Here is a 22,500-nt window from a genome sequence, read left to right as displayed (position 1 = left end):
TCTCTCTCTCTCTCTCTCTCTCGCTTCTGAATGCAGCTTACGTCTGTTTATGAAGTGGCTTGACTACACACGCTTCCTGTCTCTGTGTTCACTTGTTCTAGATACTTGTGTGTTGTGCTCAGTTCGACACCCATCCCCCACCTCCCCATCTTCCCTTCCCCCACCTCCCCACCTCCCCTCCTGACGCAGCCACACACACATAACACCCTTCAGTTGTTGTTTTTTTTTTTTGACGAGACTGAGAGGGGGCGTTAGCTTTGAGTGTGGCGTCTTGCTGTTATTGTTGTTGTTGTTGTTGTTAAGGTTTATATGTGTCTAAGTTTTTCGTTTTCTTTATATGGTGTGTGTTCGTTGGTTAGGTTAGGTTAAATTAGGTTAGGTTAGGTTAAATTAGGTTAGGTTACGTTAGGTTAGGTTAAATTAGGTTAGGTTAGGTTAGGTTAAATTAGGTTAGGTTAGGTTAAATTAGGTTAGGTTAGGTTAGGTTAGGTTAAATTAGGTTAGGTTAGGTTAGGTTAGGTTAGTTACTGTTTAGGTTGTATTTTTTTTGTAGAGTGTTTTTATTATCTTTTTGTGTATCGTGGTTAATTCTTTTCTTTTTTTCTGTGTGTGTAATTCACTGTTTGATCTGCTGCAGTCTCTGACGAGACAGCCAGACGTTACCCTACGGAGCGAGCTCAGAGCTCATTATTTCCGATCTTCGGATAGGCCTGAGACCAGACACACACCACACACCGGGACAACAAGGTCACAACTCCTCGATTTACATCCCGTACCTACTCACTGCTAGGTGAACAGGGGCTACACGTGAAAGGAGACACACCCAAATATCTCCACCCGGCCGGGGAATCGAACCCTGGTCATCTGGCTTGTGAAGCCAGCGTGTGTGTGTGTGTGTATGTGTGTGGGTGTGTGTTTGGAGAGGAATTCTTTTTCTGTGCTGTTTTTTTTTTTTTCGTATAGTTTATTGCTTCCTTTCCATGTTCAACCTTCTTCAGAAATATTCACAACAAAATCCTTGGCTGAAATTAAAAATGTTAAAAAAAAAGAACATACATATGACGGACTCTCACGTTATTTATCCGTAGTTATATATTTCTCTTTTTTTTTATTTCCTAGTTTATTCATGTTAGTCAGTGTGAGGCTGTGACACTCCCTGACGCGGCGCTTTTTATTATTTACCGAGATACTCCGAAATGCACTTTTTTTCAGGTAAACCTCAGAATTGTTATTATTATTATTATTATTATTACTATTGTTATTATCATCATTCTTGTATATGATCATTACTTATCTACCATACTTATTGTCATTGTTGTTACTACTTCTATTAATACTGCTTCTACTACTACTACTGCTACTACTACTACTACTACTATCACTACTACTACTACTACTACTACTACTACTACTACTACTACTACTACTACTACTACTACTACTACTACTACTATTATTGCTACTACTACTGTATACTTTTACTTCCGCGGCATCATTAACATCAGTAGCAACCATGGTAGTAACAGTAATAGTAACCGATGTAAAGGGAACAATACCAACTAAAGAGCCAACAGTAATAGCTAGCTAGTACTTGTAGTAATAGTAGTAATAGTAGTAGATGTAACAGAAACAACAACATTACTACGAACACACCATCATTACCACACTCATACGTACTGTGTAACAAAAAAAAAATCTGTCAGACTATCAATCAGGTGCCGTCCAGGAACTTACAGAGTCAAAGTCAGAGGAAGTGGAAGGGGAGGCGAAGGCGGCAAGAGAGGGGAGGGGGTGTTGAGAAGTGATGGAGGGGACGATGTTCTACTGAGATAAAACTCTTTTTATGTCAAACCTTCCTGAGTGGCTAGCTGCGTGAGTGGCTGGCTCCTCGTGCGCCTCGCCCAGTAGGTTGTCTGCTCACCTGATAAAGCTCCACCACCACCGCCAAGTCCTTTCCGTTATCGCCGCTATCTCTATTTCTATCTCTGTCTTCGTACCTTACATCATCTTCAAGTTCGCGGGCTTTTGTCTTTAACCTTCATGGTGATTGTAAGAACAGACGTGATATTGTTAATGGTTGTAATTGTGGTGGTATGGTAGTATATGTAATCGTGGTAGTAGTACTTGTCGTGTACTACTAGTAGTAGTAGTAGTAGTAGTAGTAGTAGTAGTAGTAGTAGTAATCGTTATAGTAGCAGTAGTAGTAGTAGTAGTAGTAATAGTAGTAAGTAGTAACAGGGCCTAGTCCAACACTTTGTTTGTGGCCAGTAAGTAGTTGTGGTGGTGTAGTTTATAAGCATTATCTTTCTCACCTCCACCTACACTACCGCCCACCACGTTACCGTCTTGCCTACATCCCCACTTCACCTCCCCCTCGCTCCCTCACTCTATAGTCGCATTATTTCAAATCAAATCCTCCTTATTTTACTGCTCAGTCCTCATCAATCTCATTTACATCTGAGATCACTTATATAACCTTAATGGATTTTTTGCCTTCTCATTTCAGGCGGGCAGAATAAGAAGGGGTGTAATGTAAGGTGGCGCTGAGTGGCCTGCCAGGTTCCCACCAGTCCCCTGAGGGTGAAAGAATATCTCCCATGGTCCTTTACGTGCCCCCCGCTGTCCCCTGAAGGTAAGCGATCACCGCCACCTACGAAGAAGACCCCAGGGTGGCCCTCTACGGTTCCCTGACACCCTTAGTTGCTTCAGCCCTTTTCTCCCACTCTGAGTTTGGCATAACTGTTCCCGGTGATTGAGTGACTGACAGTGTGTTGTGTATCGAGGGAGCGCCTCACTGCACTGACTCATACACAGCATCGTGAATTGATAATCCTCATACTCATGTGCATGTATAATGTAGAACTCATTACATCTGTGCCTCAATGACGACGATGTCAAACATTTCCATAAATCAAAACTCAAATAGCCTTTGCCTGTGTGTGTGTGTGTGTGTGTATGTGTGTGTGTGTGTCGTGGGCGGGGCCTCTTGGTGTCCCCCTAGTTGCCCCGCACATACACATATACATACACTCAGCACCATCACCACCACCACCACCGCCGCCGCCACCACCAGCTGCTGCCGCCCTGTTCAGATCAGCAGTAAATAATGACCTCTTACAAAGCCACACAGAGAAGCTCTGCCTCGACATTGTCCATCTCAGTCCTCAATGGTAACCGGAGTTCCCTGTGTACAAAGCCTTTGGCGAGGACGTTTACAGTCCCCCAGAGTGTGGTGATGAGGGTGGCCAACTGCCCTGTTGGAAATGGGGATCCCTTTGGGCGCAGGAAACCACTGGTGAGAGGTCGAGACCACCGTTTTCATGGAGCTGGTGGTGTCCAATACATCAAGTGGGGGGCCTGGCAGTCTTAATGGCTGTCGCTCGTTTGCTAAGCGTTGTGGGGTCATCACACTGGCCGCCAGAGCAATTCTCACTCGAGGTAAATGAATCCTGTCTGGTTGGGTTAGGCATTTAGGGCGATGATGGAAACGGTGTTGCCCTTTTTTGTCGACAGATGGAGATAGTTTCTTGCCTTTCGAGCGTCAGACGACCTGATAGGCCAGAGGCGACCAATCAGCGCGCGCCCTCTGTCGATCGATTCCGTCTCAGGCTCAATCAATTAGTGCACACGGCAGGCGTCAGGGAAGTGGACGTAGGTGTTATTTGTCGTAAACACCTCAAATTGTGACCTCAGCAGACACTCAAGGAAGACCTCGCTGTGCACCACAAAACGCTGGTCCCTACTTTCGAATATTAGGGATCTGAAGCAAGAAAACTTTAGTTTGTACCTGACGGCATTCGTCAATTCCAGTTCACCCTCCTCCCCTTGCGTCGACACTCCCTCGCCGCCGCGTCCCGGTTGGTGGAGACGCGCCTCGCCACGCCCAGAGTTGCTCAGACTCCTCCTATCCCTCCGCCTCCGAGGTGATGTAGCAGAAAAATGGTTGGACTACATAGTGTTCACTCGTGTTCCCGTTGTAGGACACGCACTTTTACAGCGTCAACTCTATGTAGCGGAGGTGATAGCAAGTCACCTACAACTCGTACCACAAGTTCAACTTGTTCATACATCTACAACTAAAGCGTTTACTCCCAAGGTAAAGATATTTCTCCAGCAGAAACTTACTGTAGTGAAACCCTCTTGTGCATTGGTGTTTATGATCACCGTCGAATTATAAGTGTTTTGGTGAACTGAGTGTCGGGAAGCGCCAGTTTTTCCCAGCAGTCAGCCTGAGTGGAGGGTCGGACGCAGCCTCTCTCCCGCCTCCTTGGGGCTTTTCGACCGTTTACTCGCGCCCTGAGAGCGAGACAGAGCAAGAAAACTTTACTTTTCCCTGTTGGCAGTGTTAGCCCGTGGTGCAGGAAGGAGGTGGCAGTGCGTGGTGATGCCCAGGGTCCAGGAGTGACAAGCTGAGCATGAAAAGTGGTGGAATTCGTCGAAATGTGTGAGTGTCGTGGAGGGAGAGAGGGAGGGATGTCTGCCTCCGTCATTAGTCCCCACACTCGGCCCAGGGCGCTGACGAAGGGGGACAGGAGGCACGGGCCGCGTTACAACCTCCACCGTGATGCTTGAGCCCTTAATTCATTGTGAACATCTACATTTCCATAAGTCTGTTTCCCGTCTTTAATCAGATGAATTTGGCGTTAAAACTACTTATTAAGACGTCTCCTTGATTCCCTGATATAAACAATCTGATCACGGTGAGGTTGTAGACGCAGTGATCCCTGTCCCCCCCACAAGTCACGTCATGACACCGGTGCTCATCCTGAAATGACAGTCCAAATCTTGACATAGCAGTGAGTTGCGTCCGTGTGTCCGTGTGCCTGCTTCGCCCCGCCCCGCTTAGTCCCGAAAGACGTGGCCGTAAATAACAGTTAAGAGTCTAGAGGATAGGTGTCAGGGAGCACATAGTCCAGGTGTGCCGGATTAAGGGGTGTGAGGGTGCGGCGTAACGTCTCAGCTGTGTGTGTGTGTGTGTGTGTGTGTGTGTGTGTGTATGAGCTATCCGTCACTAGTAAGAAATAATGTTTACTCTTGTACGCGTGAATAAAAATATTACCGTGTGAGCGATTATGGTGTGTGTGTGTGTGTGTGTCTTTGTATGTGATAACTCAATGGAAGAAACTGACTGCAAGTAACACGCGTAGGTACACTAATGTGGTTTAATGTATTTTGATGTGGCGTGTAATTGCTGCGGAGAGGGGCGTATAAGTCACCGCTAGAAAACACACACACACACACACACACACTCACACATCTCAATCACAAGCAGACATGACCGCGCCCTTCCTCCCCTTTCCCTCCAACCTTAGTGTCCGCAACCTAACACTCGGAATGTCGAAATTACTTTGTTAATGAGAGAGAGAGAGAGAGAGAGAGAGAGAGAGAGAGGAGTAAAAACATTTCCTCCTTCACAGTACACTCCTCTTTGAAGTGTCTAATCGCTCTGTGCTCACTCTCAAAGCAACACTCGCGTCATATCACTCAGCGCGGTGAGGGGAGAGGCTTCCGTGCTGTAAGAATTGAGGCAGTGCTAATCTGGGTACACCGTTCATAAAGCCAGGCTGAAAATACCACGTACGCCCTTCACCTAAAACACACGATTCTGTCCGTCATAATTGAATCTTTTTACAGGTAACGTGCACTCCCACAGCAGGTGACTCTGGACCAGTTAGGTGTACTTCCGGACGTGACGGTGCGTGTGCGTGTGTGTGTGTGTGTGTGGGTGGGTGGGTGAGTGTGAGGTGACTGAGCGAGGGTGAGGTAGGAAGGAAGGAAGGAAGACCGACATAGCGCCCTTCTCACCTCGCTGCTATTTAACTCCCGCCACGAATGAGCGGGAAGTGACTCACGTTATTGTAAGGATTTTGACTCCGATGTCGCTGTATTTTTTGGATCAAGAGGCTTCTTGATTTTAATTATTGGTTTGCACACCGCCCGACATTCTCGGTGTGTTGACATGTGTTTATTTCCGTGCTCTGGAGAGTCCCGGAGAGTGCTTGCCGCCGCCCGTGGGGAGAATGGCCGCGAACTCTACGGATTCCGCCAGTCATGATTCAGCCACAGCTGTCATTCAGGTGTGCTCGATCGCTGTGTATTTTAACAACACCTAATACTCTGTATAACACACCAAGACATGCTTCGCAGCTATTTTTCTTTGCCAACAGTATTCTTTGTTATATTTATTACTCGTATTTCTTGCGCCAGCGGTGAGTCAACTGTTAACACCTCAATAAATCAGCGGATACAATCACCTCAAGATTAAGTTACCACTCACTAGATAAACTAAGACCCGCGCAGCTTCTAAAGCCAATTAATTTAGGAAAGAAATTTACGCGTCATTGATCCTTCGTGACAAATCAGAGGCAACAGTCAACAGGTAACGAACCTTTGGCGCCGGGGAGACCCTGCGAGACTCTCACCCTTTGCTCCCTTCCTCCCTCCTTCCCTCCCTTCCCTTTTCTTTCCTCCGTTCCTTCGCCCTCCCGATGCACAGGAGTGTCGCATGCAGGCGGTACATGTAATAACGCAGAAACATTAATCACACGAGCGAGAGGGACTCATTTGGATGCAGGGCGGCGGGACACACACCGTCATTATGCAGTCCACGTCCCTCGGCCCCCGACAAAGAGCTGCTGCCACTCGCTAAATTTTCACTCCCCGGCCATGTCTTAAACGCCGGCGAATGTGTCTTATTGTCTCAGCAGCAGCAGCGCAGGAGCGAGTGAGAGAGAGAGAGAGAGAGAGAGAGAGAGAGAGAGAGAGAGAGAGAGAGAGAGAGAGAGAGAGAGAGAGAGAGAGAGAGAGAGAGAGAGAGAGAGAGAGAGAGAGAGAGAGAATCGTTGAACATTCACAGCTGACACCGTTCATCTCTTATTCCTGTTCACAAGTTGAGAGAGAGAGAGAGAGAGAGTATGTTTTTTTAGACCACTTCTACCACTGTTCTTTCTCCTCCTCCTCCTCCTCCTCCTCTTCTTTCAGCCTGGGTCGCATCTCAACACTGCTCTTCTATCTATACCTGAAAACGCGCCGATTACTTCTCTCTTTATTGTTTGCTTGTTTCTGCCTCACGGGAAGCAAATTGAAACACATCAGGTATCCCGGGCGCCGCTCACCAACTTTTTTTCCCTCTCCGCCAGGCATATTTAGTGTTTACTTTTAATTACAGTCTAATTAAGCATATCCGCTGTGATTCATGTTTTTTTAGCTATAACATTTCGCATTTGTTGCTCTTAATGATATGTGGACGCGGCGTGCAACATGCATATTTTACGCCGAGCTGACGCTGTTCCCTTGTGCGGCCTGATGAAGCTAACCCTGCCGCGTGAGGGTGGTCTTAATTGATAATGGTGATAGTTGTAGTTGTAGTAGTCGTTGTTGTTGTTATTTTAGTAGTAGTAGTTGTTGTTGTAGTAGTGGTAGTGATAATAGCAATAACAATAATGATGATAATTGTAATAATAATGATAATAGTAATATTGATAATGATAATAATAATAATGATAATAATTATAATAATAGTGATAATAGTAATGTAATAATAATAAGAAAAAGAATCTTTCCTAAATGTGACTGCAGTGTGTATCGATCCTGATTCATCTTATATTTTGCCATCCTTTCTTCCTCTTACCCTTCCTCTCCGTCTACCTCTTTCCGACGAAGGAGGCGAAAGGGAGTAGGGCGCCCCACACACGCCTCTGTGCCTGTGCCATGCCTGCCACCCAGCCTGCTCTCGCCCCTCACCGGCGGGCGTGAAGCCGCTGTCAGGCCTCCCGAGTTAATCTCCAATTTAGCGATCCCGGCGTGGCTCCCCTCCCGGGGCGGCACCACCACCGCCACCCCGCGCTGCTCGGGGCGCGAATGATTACGATGAAGAGTTGTTTATATGCAAATCAGAACGACACAGATTTAACTGCGTTGTTTGGTCATTACCGTCCGCCTGTTGGAGGGTAATTGTCCCGGTTTATGTTTCAGCGTTTGTGTGTGTGTTTTAGCTTTTCCTCCCTCTTTTTTTAATTGGTTGTTTTTGTAATTGGAGAATGAAATTAGATTCGATGCCTGGCCACCGGCGTGAGGCTGCTACTGTTGTTATTCGGTCCGGGAAGGGAAGTGAGGGGGTGGCACAGAGAGGCGCGTCGGAGCAGCAGCGATAGGACACGACTGGGATGCTCTCGTTCTCACTTTCATCCACTGCTTGGTCCTTCAGTTCATCAGCCTCCACCCATCGACCGGCGTGCTGGCGGGATGGATTTCGATCAGCTTGGCGGCCAGACGGTGGCGCCTCAGCCCTGGGAGCGGGAGTGACGCCAGGGCCTTAACTGACAGCACTAAACGCCGGGCGGGGAAATCGGCATAACAAAAAAAGTAATATTCAGATGATGTATCGATTATCGGCGGCTGCGGCACCGATACCCAAGCTCCGATTTTTCTTTGTTGGGCTTGCAGTCACGTCTCAAGTCTCGCAAACAAATGGAAACTGATTTTTATGTGCATGAATGTAAATATTTAATAACAGATACTGAAAGGCGATGTATTCATATGCTTGCGTGTGTGCGTGTGCGTGTGTACGTGTGTGTGTGCATTGGTGTGTTAGTGTTGATTTCTATACAAAAGCCGTGGTAATATATGAATGTAATAAGTAATACTAAGTGTAGTGATAATGTGCATGCATGTGTGTGTGTATGTGTGTGTGTCTGTGTGTGTGTGTATGAGTAAGTGGTAGCCGCTATCACCAATACCACCGCCACCGCCGCCGCCGCTATCCAATTGATGTCCTTAAATGTGCCGCAATTAAGTTATTACATGCATGTAAACATCACATCACGAGATAGTTTAATGCTCTACAGATTAGCGGAAATGACAACGGTCTTCCTCGCTCTTATCACCGTGTTAAGACTCATACGTGCCCAGCCGGCCTGTTTGGTGATCGCCGTGTGCTATTGCCTCGCTGTAATGGACTTCCTCCCACCCACTCCTCATCCTTTTCCTCTTCCTCTTCATCCTCGTCCTTCGCCTCTTCCTCCTCCCCAGTCGTTGCCACCACCAGCGTCGTCTCCTCTGCCGCCCTAACACACACACACACACACACACACACACACACACACACACACACACACACACACACACACACACACACACACACACACACACACACACACACACACACGTCCTGCTGTGCTTCCATTCTTCGCACTCTCACATCATTTTATACACTTGTCACAATGCTGTGTGTGTGTGTGTGTGTGTGTGTGTGTGTGTGTGTGTGTGTGTGTGTGTGTGTGTGTGTGTGTGTGTGTGTTTGTCTGTGTGTGTGGGTGGGTGGGTGGGTGTATGTGGCTTTTCACACTTAATATGTCACCTTTTTCTTACTATTAGCGCCATTGTAATTTCATTGACGCACACACACACACACACACACACACACACACACACACACACACACACACACACACACAACAATTTCTTGTCATTTATCTGTTGCATTTTATAGTAATGAATATTATCGCGATATTCAGTAAATCACTCAATAATTGGAGTTATGTTGTTCTAATAAGGATAATTTTATTATTATTATTGATATTATTATTATTATTATTATTATTATTATTATTATTATTATTATTATTAGAGTTGTTGATATTGCTGCTGTTGTTGTTGTAATTATTATCATTATTGTTGTTGTTATCATTATAATTATCGTCATTCCTACCACTATTGTTTCTACTGCTGCTACTACTATTATTGTTACTGCATCATTATTATCATTATTTTTTCTTCATTATTAACAATATCATTATTGTTATTATTGTTTTATTATTATTATTATTATTATTATTATTATCATCATCATTATCATCATTTTTATTTTTATTATCATCGTAATCATCATCATTATCACTAGTACCTATTATTACCGCTATTATAATGATTATTGTTTTTTTATACTAATACAGTTACTTCACCATAATTAGCACCATTAACCTCATTGTCACAATCATCGTCACTATCATCTACATCACAACCACCACTACCACCACCACCACCACCACCTGGCTCACAGCTTCACGATCACTGCCGTCATCAGCTTCCCAATCAGACTTTCCATCACCGTAGTAACTCTCCTGTCTGACCCTCGCCATAAACCGCTCCTCCTCCTCATCCTCCTCCTGCTGCTGTTCCTCTTCCTCCTCCTCCTCCTCCTCCTCCTCCTCCTCCTCCTCCTCGAGCAAACAGTAGCTCCGGAGGCTGCCCGGTAGACGTGCTAAATGGCTAATTATATGCTTCTGGGAGAGTGGAGGAGTCGGATCCCTTTGAGTGAAGCCAGACACAGTTGACCTGCCGACCTGTAGAGGAACTAAAATTTTATGGCCACAGCCGACTCCTCTCCAGATCGAGGCGGCGTTCTTGTTATTCATTTGTTTATAACCACGCCAACCTGTTATTACCCCGGCCCGTAATGAAGGGGAATTTGGGATCATAACTCCGGCCAACACGTCCGCGGTATCCGGGAGGCGAGGCGGGACGCGCGGTGAAATATCGTCATCGTTTGCCGTCCATTTTCGGATATAAAACAATTACGGTGCGGGTATTGGCAGGTAGGAGAGGGAGCGTGAGGCTGTTGCTGCTGCTGCTGCTGCTGCCGCCGCTATCCACACACCAGCAGCATCAGAGCAGGAATCCAACACACAACAGCTCTCTGATCTCGCGGGACAGCTCAAAACAAGCACAAAAAAGCGCCGAGGTTTTCCAGAGTTTATGGCTGTAGGTGCTAATGGAGGAGAGGCGGCCAGGGCGAAGGTGGGAGCGAAAGAAACTCGTCTCACCTGTCTCTTTGTTATCTTGGCCAACATCTAATTATCACTAGTAATCGAGAAAGCTTATCACGCTGATCGGTCCCCGAGGCTTCGCCGCGGCCCACCTCCCTCACTTCTGACGGGAAGCGTCCACGGCCTTACGAGGAACTTAACTTTCCACCACTCCCCATTATTTTCTCTATCATATATCTATCTTATTTATTATATTACATTATATATATATATATATATATATATATATATATATATATATATATATATATATATATATATATATATATATATATATATATATATATATATATATATATATATATATATATATATATATATATATATATATATATATATATATATATATATATATATATATATATATATATATATATATATATATATATATATATATATATATATATATATATATATATATATATATATATATATATATATATATATATATATATATATATATATATATATATATATATATATATATATATATATATATATATATATATATATATATATATATATATATATATATATATATATATATATATATATATATATATATATATATATATATATATATATATATATATATATATATATATATATATATATATATATATATATATATATATATATATATATATATATATATATATATATATATATATATATATATATATATATATATATATATATATATATAGCGGGTATATGTGTGTGTGTGTGTGTGCGCGTGTGTGTGTGTGTGTGTGTGTGTGTGTGTGTGTGTGTGTGTGTGTGTGTGGTATGTGTGTGTATCTAAGTACCACTGATATATTTTCTTGTAATCACCCAGGCAATGCAAATGCCACGAGACCTACGTATGTTTTACCTTGGCCTGGTGATTGTGATAGTGGTGGTGGTGATGGTGGTACCACGGTCGTGGTGGTGGTGGTGATGGCGGTGACGCTGGTCGTGCAAGTAGTGGTGGCCATGGTGGTGAAACCAAATACTCCTCACGAAGACTCGTGACTCGATCCTTTGGTAGCCTGTTAGAAAAAAAAAAAAAGCGAATACCTGCCTGGCACAACCTTTCATAATTACTACTTTTCTGCCGCCATTGTGTTCCTTGCAAGTTTTTTTTTTTATCGTAATGTGAAGGAAACGCGTTATTGCTTACTTACTTGCGTTGTATTCTTTACAGTGTTCATGAAATTATCATTATTAGTAGATTATTGTTGTCAACATGCCTGGCAGTGTTGAAGACAGGAGGTGACAAAAACAATAGCCGCTAGGACACGCCAATGTCTCGCCATTTTCACGTGTGTGGCTCCGTGCTGGCCACTGATGTACACGGGACGCCTGTTGGCTGCTCTCATCAAGGTGGAAAAAGAAGTATAACCCTTTAAAGATTCAGTTATAAACATTTATTTTTTTGCGTTAGGACGGACTATGTCTTCAGCGTGTGTGTGTGTGTGTGTGTGTGTGTGTGTGTGTGTGTGTGTGTGTGTGTGTGTGTGTGTGTGCGCGCGCGCTCACTTGTAGGTAACAGAAAAAATAAGTAGATAAATAAGAAATGAGCCAGGAGAAAGCAACTCAAAAACAAGCCACTCCTTCAAGTATACATAACGCTGTGTGAGTGTTCGGTGACAGTGGCGGTCAGTGTGGTGGTGTTGGTGGCGGCTGTAATAAGGTGGAGATAGTGTGGTGGTGGTGGTGGTGGTGATGACGATGATAATAATGATGGTGTAAGTGGCACTGCTAGTATTATGCTAGTAGTTCAATCATATTTTATGCAGTGACTATTACTTACTATTACTTTTCATTATAGCATCATCCACACATTGCCGTGGCGGTGAGAAGTACTCCTGGTTTAGCCTCGCCGCGTCATTTGCAACATTCATTCGTGTTCGTTATCAAAACTAATTCAATAATCCAAAATCGATATATATATAGCAGTCTATATTCACACACACACACACACACACACACACACACACACAGTTACATTCCTCCAAGACGTACCACCACCACCACCAAGAAAGATAGTTTATGTACATCCACTCAGAGCAGGACAAAATTATTTCCATGCACGAGGCTTGGGTTGCAAGGGTTTTTACAGCGTCACGTGGCGTCCTGGTAGCTGTTTGTGGGACTCAATTCATGGCGGTGTGTCCTGGAATAAATATGAACCACTGCAACTCAATGTTATTTTTGCGGACAGTGTACAGTGTGACAATTAATGACGCTTGTGGTGATGGGTGGAGCGTCTTGCAGCTTGTGTGCGTGTGGGTGTGAGTGTGAGTGTGAGTGTGTGTATGTATGATTTCTATATAATATTTCTCTGAACTTAAGTACCTGAAAGTATTATACAAGTTCCTGTGATATATTGATAAACTTGAGGCAATATTCACCCAATGTTCATTTCTTATTTATATCATTGTTATCCGATTAGAGTGTGTCTGACGCGAGAGGTGAACTGGGGCGTTAAGTCTTCCATGCAACACATACGCGACGCACCACAAGCCAAACCTTATCATCAACACCAGGTTTTCATTCGTCAAACAAATATTCAATGTCGTTATTCCATCATCTTGTTTTCCAGCAATGTCAGGAGCAGTAGGTTATAACTCGCTTGCTGCTTTGTTTTGTAAATCAAGAGCGTGAATAATATGTGAGTCTCATTCTATCGAGGACTGAACGCACACAAGACATCACCACCATCAGTCCATACCAGAAAGTAACCTTCAGAATATGACTCCTCAACAGACCTCGCGCCATGCTCATGACTAAACACCACACCACCAAAAACACCATCTCTTGCAATTTTTTTTCTTCTTTTTCACAATCACAACACATCATAAAGCCCGTAAAGGTCACATCCCACGCATCTTCTTGCTAGTGACGGGGTGTGTTATGCTTCACCAACCTGAAATACAAACAAAGGTGAACATGAACGCCGTATGAGTAGTGAAGGAAAGCGTTGGTACACCTTTCTCACACACTACAATCTACACGTGTCACTCTTACCTGCCATTTCTTCTTGTTCCGGCATCTTGAGCTTAATTTCTTCAGTACCTTGCCGCGTTTTCATATTCAATCTGCTTACTATTTTGGCAATTCTATACAGCTTCAGAAACATATGTTGGGATTAGAATAGTAACGACTTCTGCCTGACCTCCACAGACTGTTCCTAATGCAAATAAAATCGTCTAATCATACCCAAAAATCAAGGTAAAAATGTGTCTCAGTATTGAAGGAGTTAATCAGTCATTTCCTTAGTAATACGCACGTTATCGAAGGCTGTTATGACAAGTAGACTCAAGTTCTGTTTAATCTATCCCCGCAAGCATAATTCAGTGGTGAGCTATCAACACACGGACAGCGACAGGCTTTCCAGTGCCCTCTCATCCCTTTAGACTTGTGTGCGCCTCTCCCTTGCCTTCCTTTACCACTAAGATATTCCTCCTACTCCTCTTCCTCTTCCTCTTTCTCCAGAAAACATTAGAGGGTTTCAAGAATCCCACGCCTTTGCGATTTATCTTGGTGCCTCCTGCACAACACACACACACACACACACACACACACACACACACACACACACACACACACACACACACACACACACACACACACACACACACACACACACACAGGACTGGTCTCCATGCACCATAAACATTTGATTAATCCCCCAAGAAAACTATAGCACCAAAGAAGGAGGAGGAGGAGGAGGCGGAGGCGCAGGAGGAGTAGGACGATTCAACTTCCTCCTCCATTCTTGTATCCTTCCTTTCCCTCCTCCTCCTCCTCCTTCTCGTGCTCTTCCTCCTCCGTGCTCCAGTTAGGCCGCGTCCTGGTGTAACTGGAGGGCCAACGGGGATTACATTAAGCTGCGATTACATTATCCAGGTCCTACTGTAGCTGGTTGGCTGTCAGATCCAACAAGGCGGAAGCAATTTATGGTTTTCAGAGGGTCCTTGGCTCGGCCCCCTTCGCTTACTGCCCCCTCCGACTCCCTCCCTTCAGATTTATTCGTGAAGTGGTAGGCGAGTTTCTTCCACAAGTGGTGAGGAGAGAGGAGGAGAGAGAGAGAGAGAGAGAGAGAGAGAGAGAGAGAGAGAGAGAGAGAGAGAGAGAGAGAGAGAGAGAGAAGCAGCAGTATGAGAAGGAATAGAAGGTGGTGGTGGTGGTGTCGGTGGTGGTGATGTGTAAGAGAGAGAGAGAGAGGGGGAGAAGAGAGGGAGCAGTCCTTGAAGTTAATTAATAATGCTGAATAAATCGATGAAGTTGCAGTAAAAGGTATATAAATGTAAATAAAAATAACAGGAAGCAGAGAGTGAGGAGGAAGAGGAGGAGGAGGAAGAGGAGGAGGAAGACATGTTTCTTTTGCTACCTGTGTTTCATAATCCTCTCTCTCTCTCTCTCTCTCTCTCTCTCTCTCTCTCTCTCTCTCTCTCTCTCTCTCTCTCTCTCTTACTTTTATCAGCGCCCTCCTTCTTATTATTCCTTTTCTTTTTCCTTCATTTCACTCTATGTACATTATTATTTTTGGTATTCCCGTCTTTTTTTTATCGATTTTATTTGTTTATTTATCTAGATTTTTTGTTAATGCAATTATTTATTCATTCATTTTGTTGTTATTTGTCTTAATGTTTTTCTTTTTTTGTTTGTCTTTTTGTCTTATTATCATCATTACCATTCTTATCATTATTGTTATTATTACCACTATTGCTACTATTACTATTATATCACTCCTACAACCACCACTACCACCACTACAACCACCACTACTGCTACTGCTTCGACCACCACCACCACCACAATCACCACCATCACTATGACTATTACTACTACTACTATTGCTTCTACAACCACCACCTCCACCACCATCAGTACTTCCACGTGTGATTAGAAGCATAACCCTCTTCATCTCTTCACCCTCAGATTGGATGACCCCCTTAGTGAGCGGCAGTCAGCTGAGCCCCTCGCCCACAGCGCCCACGGTCTCAGCCCCGACGCCAACCCTACCCCACGCCCCGCTAGCCGTCATGTACTCCCCGGCAGCCTACCCAGACCAGCCTGCTCCCTACTCCCTGCCTACGCTGGGAGGGGAGCAGTCCGCCTTCTACTCCCCAACGGTAAGGAGTGAGTGAAGAGTGGGAGTAATGGAGTGAAGTATAGAAGAAGTGTAGAGTGAGTGTAGAGTGAAGTGTAGAGTGAAGTGTAGAGTGAAGTGTAGAGTGAATTGTAGAGTGAGTTGTAGAGTGAAGTGTAGAGTGAGTTGTAGAGTGAGCGTAGTGGAGGGAAAGCTTGTTTGTTTGTTTTTTTATTTAGGTATTCATTTATTTTATTGTTATTCACCTTTATTTTTATGTTTTATTGTCTTTTCTCTGTGAGGATTGCATTAGGATATGTTCTCTCTCTCTCTCTCTCTCTCTCTCTCTCTCTCTCTCTCTCTCTCTCTCTCTCTCTCTCTCTCTCTCTCTCTCTCTCTCTCTCTCTCTCTCTCTCTCTCTCTCTCTCTCTCTCTCTCTCTCTCTCTCTCTCTCTCTCTCTCTCTCTCTGGTTCATATGTGTTAGAGATGACGTGCCGGTGTTGTGAACTCGGCATGTTGTTGTTGTGTTGTGTTGTGTTGTGTTGTGTTATCCAGTGTGTTGTCCTCTGGTCTCTTAGTGGCAGGTTACGGCTATGTTACTGAGGCTTAGTGCTTAGTTACGTGCTATTTTTTGTTAGGGACACAAGAGTAAGTAAAAGTTGTAGTGTTAGTAGTAGTAATAGTAGTAGTATAGAAGTAGTAGTAGTAGCGGTGTCATTGTTATTATTGATCTGTTTCATGCGAGTGACGTGCTCTTAAGCTGTTTCTGTGTGTGTGTGTGTGTGTGTGTGTGTGTGTGTGTGTGTGTGTGTGTGGGTGGGTGTGGGTGTGTGCTCCTGAGCGTGCATGTGCATCGTTAAGCGGCTGTTTCATAGAAGACACAACACCAAAGCAGCTAACAGCGAGACAGAAATCCCTGCTCACGGAAGCCGCCTTTGTTCGCATCTTACCACTTCTATACCGATTATTTCCAGACTTGAGAATTGGAGGCCTTAGGAATAATTGATATACTTCTGATATTTTCTTTGATTTACGTAGGTGTTATTCAAAGAACTTCCACGTAGACACTAGCTAGAGTAAAATTGTGAGCTCCGTGACCATTGATTTAGTTTCGCGCTTGGAGACATTTTTAATACAGACATTATTTATTGTTAGAAATGTCGTTTGTATATCAGCGGCATTAGTAAGCGACTAGAACGTCAGTCTCACCACAGTATTCACGCTCTGCCTTTCTCCCTCCTCCAGGCGGCAGGGCTGGAGCTGAAGGACTCCCTGGCAGCCTCACCGATGGCACCCACCTGGCCCTATCCGTCCGTGTACTACCCCTACGACACCGCCCTCGCCTCCTACCCCTTCGCCGGGTGAGTGTTTGCCTTCACCTCTCCTCGGCGACGTGCATACAGACGCGGACAATAATTTGCATAATTCATCTGATCAATAGTTTTCATTAATCTTATTTCTTGGTTATGAGGACAGTTTTTCATTCTGTCACCTCGTCAATTGTACTGAAGTGGATTTTTCTAAGGTTAATTTGGTGTGCAGCGAGGTAAGTTATTGTCGCTACCCCGTGTTTAGCGCGCACGTTCGGTCTGTAATATTTTTCTTTCTTCCTCGTTTGCGTAGGTACGGGGTGGGTCTTGACGCCGCCCGGAGGAAGAACGCCACCAGGGAGGCGACAGCAACCCTGAAGGCGTGGCTGAACGAGCACAAGAAGAACCCGTACCCGACCAAGGGCGAGAAGATCATGCTGGCCATCATTACCAAGATGACACTCACGCAGGTGGGTTGTAACAGGTGTTGTTGTGGTGCAGGCGTGGCGAGAAGGATGGAGAATTGAAACGGTGATGCGTAACCCCTCAAGTACTGGGACACGGTTCCATATTCATTCTGGTTACTATTTGGTGACTTTATACAGCTTCAGAAACTCATGTAGTGATTAATAGGAATAGTGACTACCATGTGTCTGTGTGTCTCTTTAGGATGATTACTGTAATTACTAAGGGCATTCTACAACACACAAGTGACCTTATTGTGTACGAGAATATCGAGTAGAGGTGGAGCAGAGAGGCAGGGAGGGGAGCAGCGGCAGGAAGGTGGTGGCTGGCGGGGTAGAGGGAATGCGGAGACACGGCGCTTGTAGGGTTTCTGATCCACCACGCCCCTCTTGTTCCTCTCTGCTTCATCCTGGCTTATCCGCCTCGCCCGTTTCCTTCTCCTCCTCCATCTCCTCCTCCTCCTCCTCTTCATCGTCATCCTCCTCTCTGTTATTGCCGTTGTCGTCATCCTTGTCCCCTCGTCTTTCTTCCTCTCCCCTTCCTCCTCTCATCCGTCCTCGCCTCTCCCGCCCTCCTCCTCCGCCGCCTCTGTCGCTTTCTGCTGGCACTAAATGATACCCAGTCATCATTCATTCCCTTCACTCATCTACTCTCTCCTCCTTTTCCTCGCAGGTGTCCACGTGGTTCGCAAACGCCCGCCGACGTCTGAAAAAGGAGAACAAGATGACGTGGGAGCCGAGGAACAAGACAGACGACGACGACGATGATGACGACGACAAGGACGACGATAAGATTGACGACAAGGATGATAAAGATGACGACGATAAGAAGGACGATAAAGACAGTGAGTAGTTATTTACCTTTTATCTTTCTTTCTTTCTCTCTTTCTAGTCTGTGAGTGGGTTGCGTAAGTGTGAAAAGCCCCCGAAGAGTAACAACAGTAGTATACATAGTGGTAAGCAGGAAGCCCGCAGTGTGTTGGTAGTAGTAGTAGTGACAACCCGTGGATGTGACGATAAGCAAGTAACGTGCCGCCCCCACTACAGAAGCCCTGGAAGTGGGGGATCAAGCTGTGGGAATACCCTCTGTGGTGCTGTCGCTGGCAGCTTTCTCACACCCCCGGTGATAATGCTGGTCGGCAAGGGATTTTGTTCTGTTTCCAAAGTAGTAGTCGCGCTACTTTTACCAATTAGTTTGTTTTGTTGTTTTGTAACAGCGCAGGTGGTGGTGGTGGTGGCGGTAGTGGTGGCGGAGGCCATGGTGATGGTATGTAAGAGTGGTACTTTATTGTTATTATTCAAAGTGTGGGTGTGTGGGTGTGTGTGTGTGTGTGTAAACAGGAGGCGCATGTAACTAAGCTGGTTTATCTTAAGATAACCTTTTTACATCGGTATCATAAGCCGGTAGTTTTGTTTCCCTACTAATCTCTTCCTCCGCTGTGCTTGCCGCAGTTCTGTTCAGCGATGGAGAAAAGGACAAGAAGGATATTGAGAGCGGCCGGTCCAGCGCGGGGGCGGGAGGCACTGGCGCTGGCTCCCCTGGGGTGCCGCCCACTGATGTCGCCCACCCAAAGCCACGCATTTGGTCGCTCGCGGACATGGCCACGTCGGGTGCCGTTGGCAGCGGAAGTGCCGGCGGTCTCGGGGGTCTGAGTGCTGGGGCGGGCAAGATCATGGGCGGCGGGATGGCGCGAGGCCTACACCTGGAAGGGTCCCCCTACTCCCGCCCTCTCTTCCCCCACGCCTCCTACCCCTACATTCCACCCAGCGTCAGCGAGTCTCTCCTCTCCTACTCCTACAGCAAGTCCCTGGCGGCTGGCTTCCCTCCCGTCAGCCTGACTGACGTGACCACCGCCAGCCTGCTCGCCCCAAGTCCCCTCGTCCACGACCTCTCCCGACATGACCTCACGCGACCAGAGATTTCACGCCCCGAGGCCATCCGGCCCGAGCCATCCCGTGACCTGCCTCGTGACCTGCTCAGACACGAACTTGCTCGACCGGAGCCGCACCGACCAGAGCCACGCACCCCGATGGACAAGGACGTGTGATGTTCCCGCGCCACCCACACCCATTCCCATGTGTGTTGAAAGTGTCAGGACTATGTTAAGTCTGTTCGTCGCAGCCCGCCGCCCACCGTGGCTCGCGTGGCGAAGGCTGTCTCGTCAGAACTGAACCAAATAAGGACCAAAGTGGCCCAGCCTCCCGTCAGAAGTCTCCGTGACGGGGGGAGGGTGCCGCGCCCAGCTTGCCGGGGACAAGGTGCCACCAGAGAGGCCGCGAGAGGAGTGTTGGGGCCAGTGTGGGAGGGCAGCAGGGGTGGACCCGTGACTGACCGACCGGCGAGAGGAAGCCACAGTGCCGCTGACTGACTTGTCACAAAAATAGTTGCAATGGAGAACTTTTCTCTTTAGATGTAATTACGAAATCAGCTATCTATTATTTCCGACGGACAGCAACTGTATTACGGTAGACGCCAAAGATATTTAATTTAGTATGTTCCTGTACGCTACGTTTACGAATTCAATATTCTTTATATATCATAATTTCATTATTATTATCGGTATTTCATTATTGATACTATAATCATTATTATTATTATTATTATTATTATTATTATTATTATTATTATTATTATTATTATTATCATTATTATTTTTATTATTATTATCATTATTATTATTATTATTATTATTATTATTATTATTATCATTATTATTATTATTATTATTATAAGCATTATCATCATTGTTATAATCCGAGAGACTTGTGTACCTCAAGAGTGTTGGTGGTGGTGGTGGTGCAGCAACACAAACATATCAACTCCAGGCGAGCAGTGGCACCAAAGGGCGTGGCGTGGTGGGCGGAGGAGCAGGGCGGGCGGCGGGTGAGGTGGATGGGTCGACTGTGACACAGACAAATGGAACAAGAATTAAAACTTGAAAAATAGTTATCGCGGGAACACCTCGTGTGAACAGAACTGTGGAGATCTTTGGATTGCAAGTATATGAGGATGAATACAATGCTGAAGAGTCTCTCTCTCTCTCTCTCTCTCTCTCTCTCTCTCTCTCTCTCTCTCTCTCTCTCTCTCTCTCTCTCTCTCTCTCTCTCTCTCTCTCTCTCTCTCTCTCTCTCTCTCTCTCTCTCTCTCTCTCTCTCTCTCTCTCTCTCTCTCTCTCTCTCTCTCTCTCTCTCTCTCTCTGAAGTGGAGGTCAGACACAGCAGCTGTTAACGTCACGTCATCTCAGCACTCACTGAACTGATCTCGCCTCCAACACAGCATCACACGCGTCCCTTGCCAGGCCGTCCTTCTTAAGTGGTGTGACGCTTGGGAATGACCCTTGTGGACGGCTACATCGATCCCTAGCCACCGCTCAGACCACCACCACCACCACCACCGCTACCGCCGCCACCACCACTACCACCACCCTAACAAGTTACCTCACCACACCGCGGATCACGTGGAGGCTCGTCTCAGCCAAGTGCCATGGCGGCGTCCCTTCCCTCGTGCCAAATTCATTCACATAGCGTGTTATGCGCGTGCCAAATGTCCCGAAGAAACAAAAGTAAGCACAAGCTATTGACTGATGAGTGAGATGAGGTTTTAGCTTGCCAGGAAGAATATTGTACAACCTGCAAGTTATTTTCGGCTGAGTAAAGTGTGTCAATGTTACGTCACGGTGGTTCACGTGTTGCAGGGAATGTGTTAAGTTTTCTTCATGCGGATGTTGACGACTTTTTGTGTAGGAGGGCCACTGTCCTGCCGCTTTAGGTGGTCACGCTGGCGAGGACGTGCCAGTAAGGATGATGTGTCAGCGTAGTCAACTGTGCCTGGCTACACTTGTACTGTATGTAAAAAGATTAATCCTTGCACGACTTCAAGCACTAAGTGTACGGATCCCGACTCCCTCTCCCTCCCTCCCGTTCCTATGCCCCCCCCACCTTCCATCTTCACATCCACGCCCACGTCCACATCAACTCCACACCCCTTCCACCTCACCCACCCGCACCTTGCATACAGACTCGTCAAGCGTCACGCAGGCCCCTGAGGGTGAGGCACGAGGAGACGCATCCGCCGCCTCCCCATCACCCACCACCCACCAGAAAGTAACGCGTTGATGCAGCTCCTGCCTGAGGGAGAACCTGATAGTGTTGCTGCGGCAGAAGGGGTCAGGAGGACGGGGAGCTTGGTGGCTGGTGCTGCGAGATACACACACACACACACACACACACACACACACACACACACACACACACACACACACCCACCCTCACACACACGGAGAATCAGGGACAGCAGTAGACTTTTACCACCATCTTCCTTTTCACTCGTTCTCCCGGTCGTTCGTGGGGAGGCAGAGTGGTTCTCACTGTCCTCTCATCCCACTGGGCCTCTCCCCCACCACCACCACCACCACAACCCGTGCGTGGGCCGCCCTTTGCTGTCCGCCACCTTCGAGATGACGCCGTGTGTTACCTAACTTAAGAATTTCCTATAAAAGTGATTTTTTTGTACATATTGTATTATAAAGATGATATTTGAACAAATAAATGATTGTGATAATTACACTGAACCCTGGTGGACTCTGTTGCCTTGTCGTGGTAGTACGTACAATGCTTTAACCCCTTCAGTACCATGACGTGCTTCAATATTCTTCTTACTATTTGACGCTTTTATACAGCTCCAGGAATTTATGAAGGAATCAGAATAGTGAAGACTCTAGCCGTTAATCTTCTGACCTCCATAGACCCTTGCTACTGTCAATAAAATGATCTAATCGCACGCAAATCTCAAGGTAAAAATGTGTCCCAATACTGAAGG

The 22,500-nt window shown here is 45.8% G+C and overlaps 1 protein-coding gene across 3 annotated transcripts; it reads left to right on the top strand.

Moving 5' to 3' along the window:
• Positions 1-3,938: 3,938 nt before the first annotated feature.
• LOC123514783 (homeobox protein araucan-like) lies at positions 3,939-22,252 on the top strand. 3 transcript variants are annotated; one of them, XM_045272946.1, is made up of 6 exons: positions 3,939-4,096; positions 15,756-15,949; positions 17,153-17,268; positions 17,531-17,687; positions 18,355-18,526; positions 19,134-22,252. In XM_045272946.1, exons 2-6 carry the CDS (start codon positions 15,761-15,763, stop codon positions 19,727-19,729), a joined length of 1,230 nt encoding a protein of 409 aa, XP_045128881.1. In that variant the 5' UTR covers positions 3,939-4,096; positions 15,756-15,760; the 3' UTR covers positions 19,730-22,252. The 3 variants fall into 3 exon arrangements, with proteins under 3 accessions (XP_045128881.1, XP_045128880.1, XP_045128882.1); XM_045272945.1 differs by lacking the exon at positions 3,939-4,096 and adding an exon at positions 4,201-4,444; XM_045272947.1 differs by lacking the exon at positions 3,939-4,096 and adding an exon at positions 5,727-6,077.
• Positions 22,253-22,500: the final 248 nt, after the last annotated feature.

The sequence above is a fragment of the Portunus trituberculatus genome, chromosome 38 (genome assembly GCF_017591435.1).
Source record: "Portunus trituberculatus isolate SZX2019 chromosome 38, ASM1759143v1, whole genome shotgun sequence".
Classification (NCBI taxonomy): domain Eukaryota; kingdom Metazoa; phylum Arthropoda; class Malacostraca; order Decapoda; family Portunidae; genus Portunus; species Portunus trituberculatus.
The sequence above is the reverse complement of the archived record's forward strand: the minus strand, read 5'-3'. Positions and strand labels throughout refer to the sequence as shown.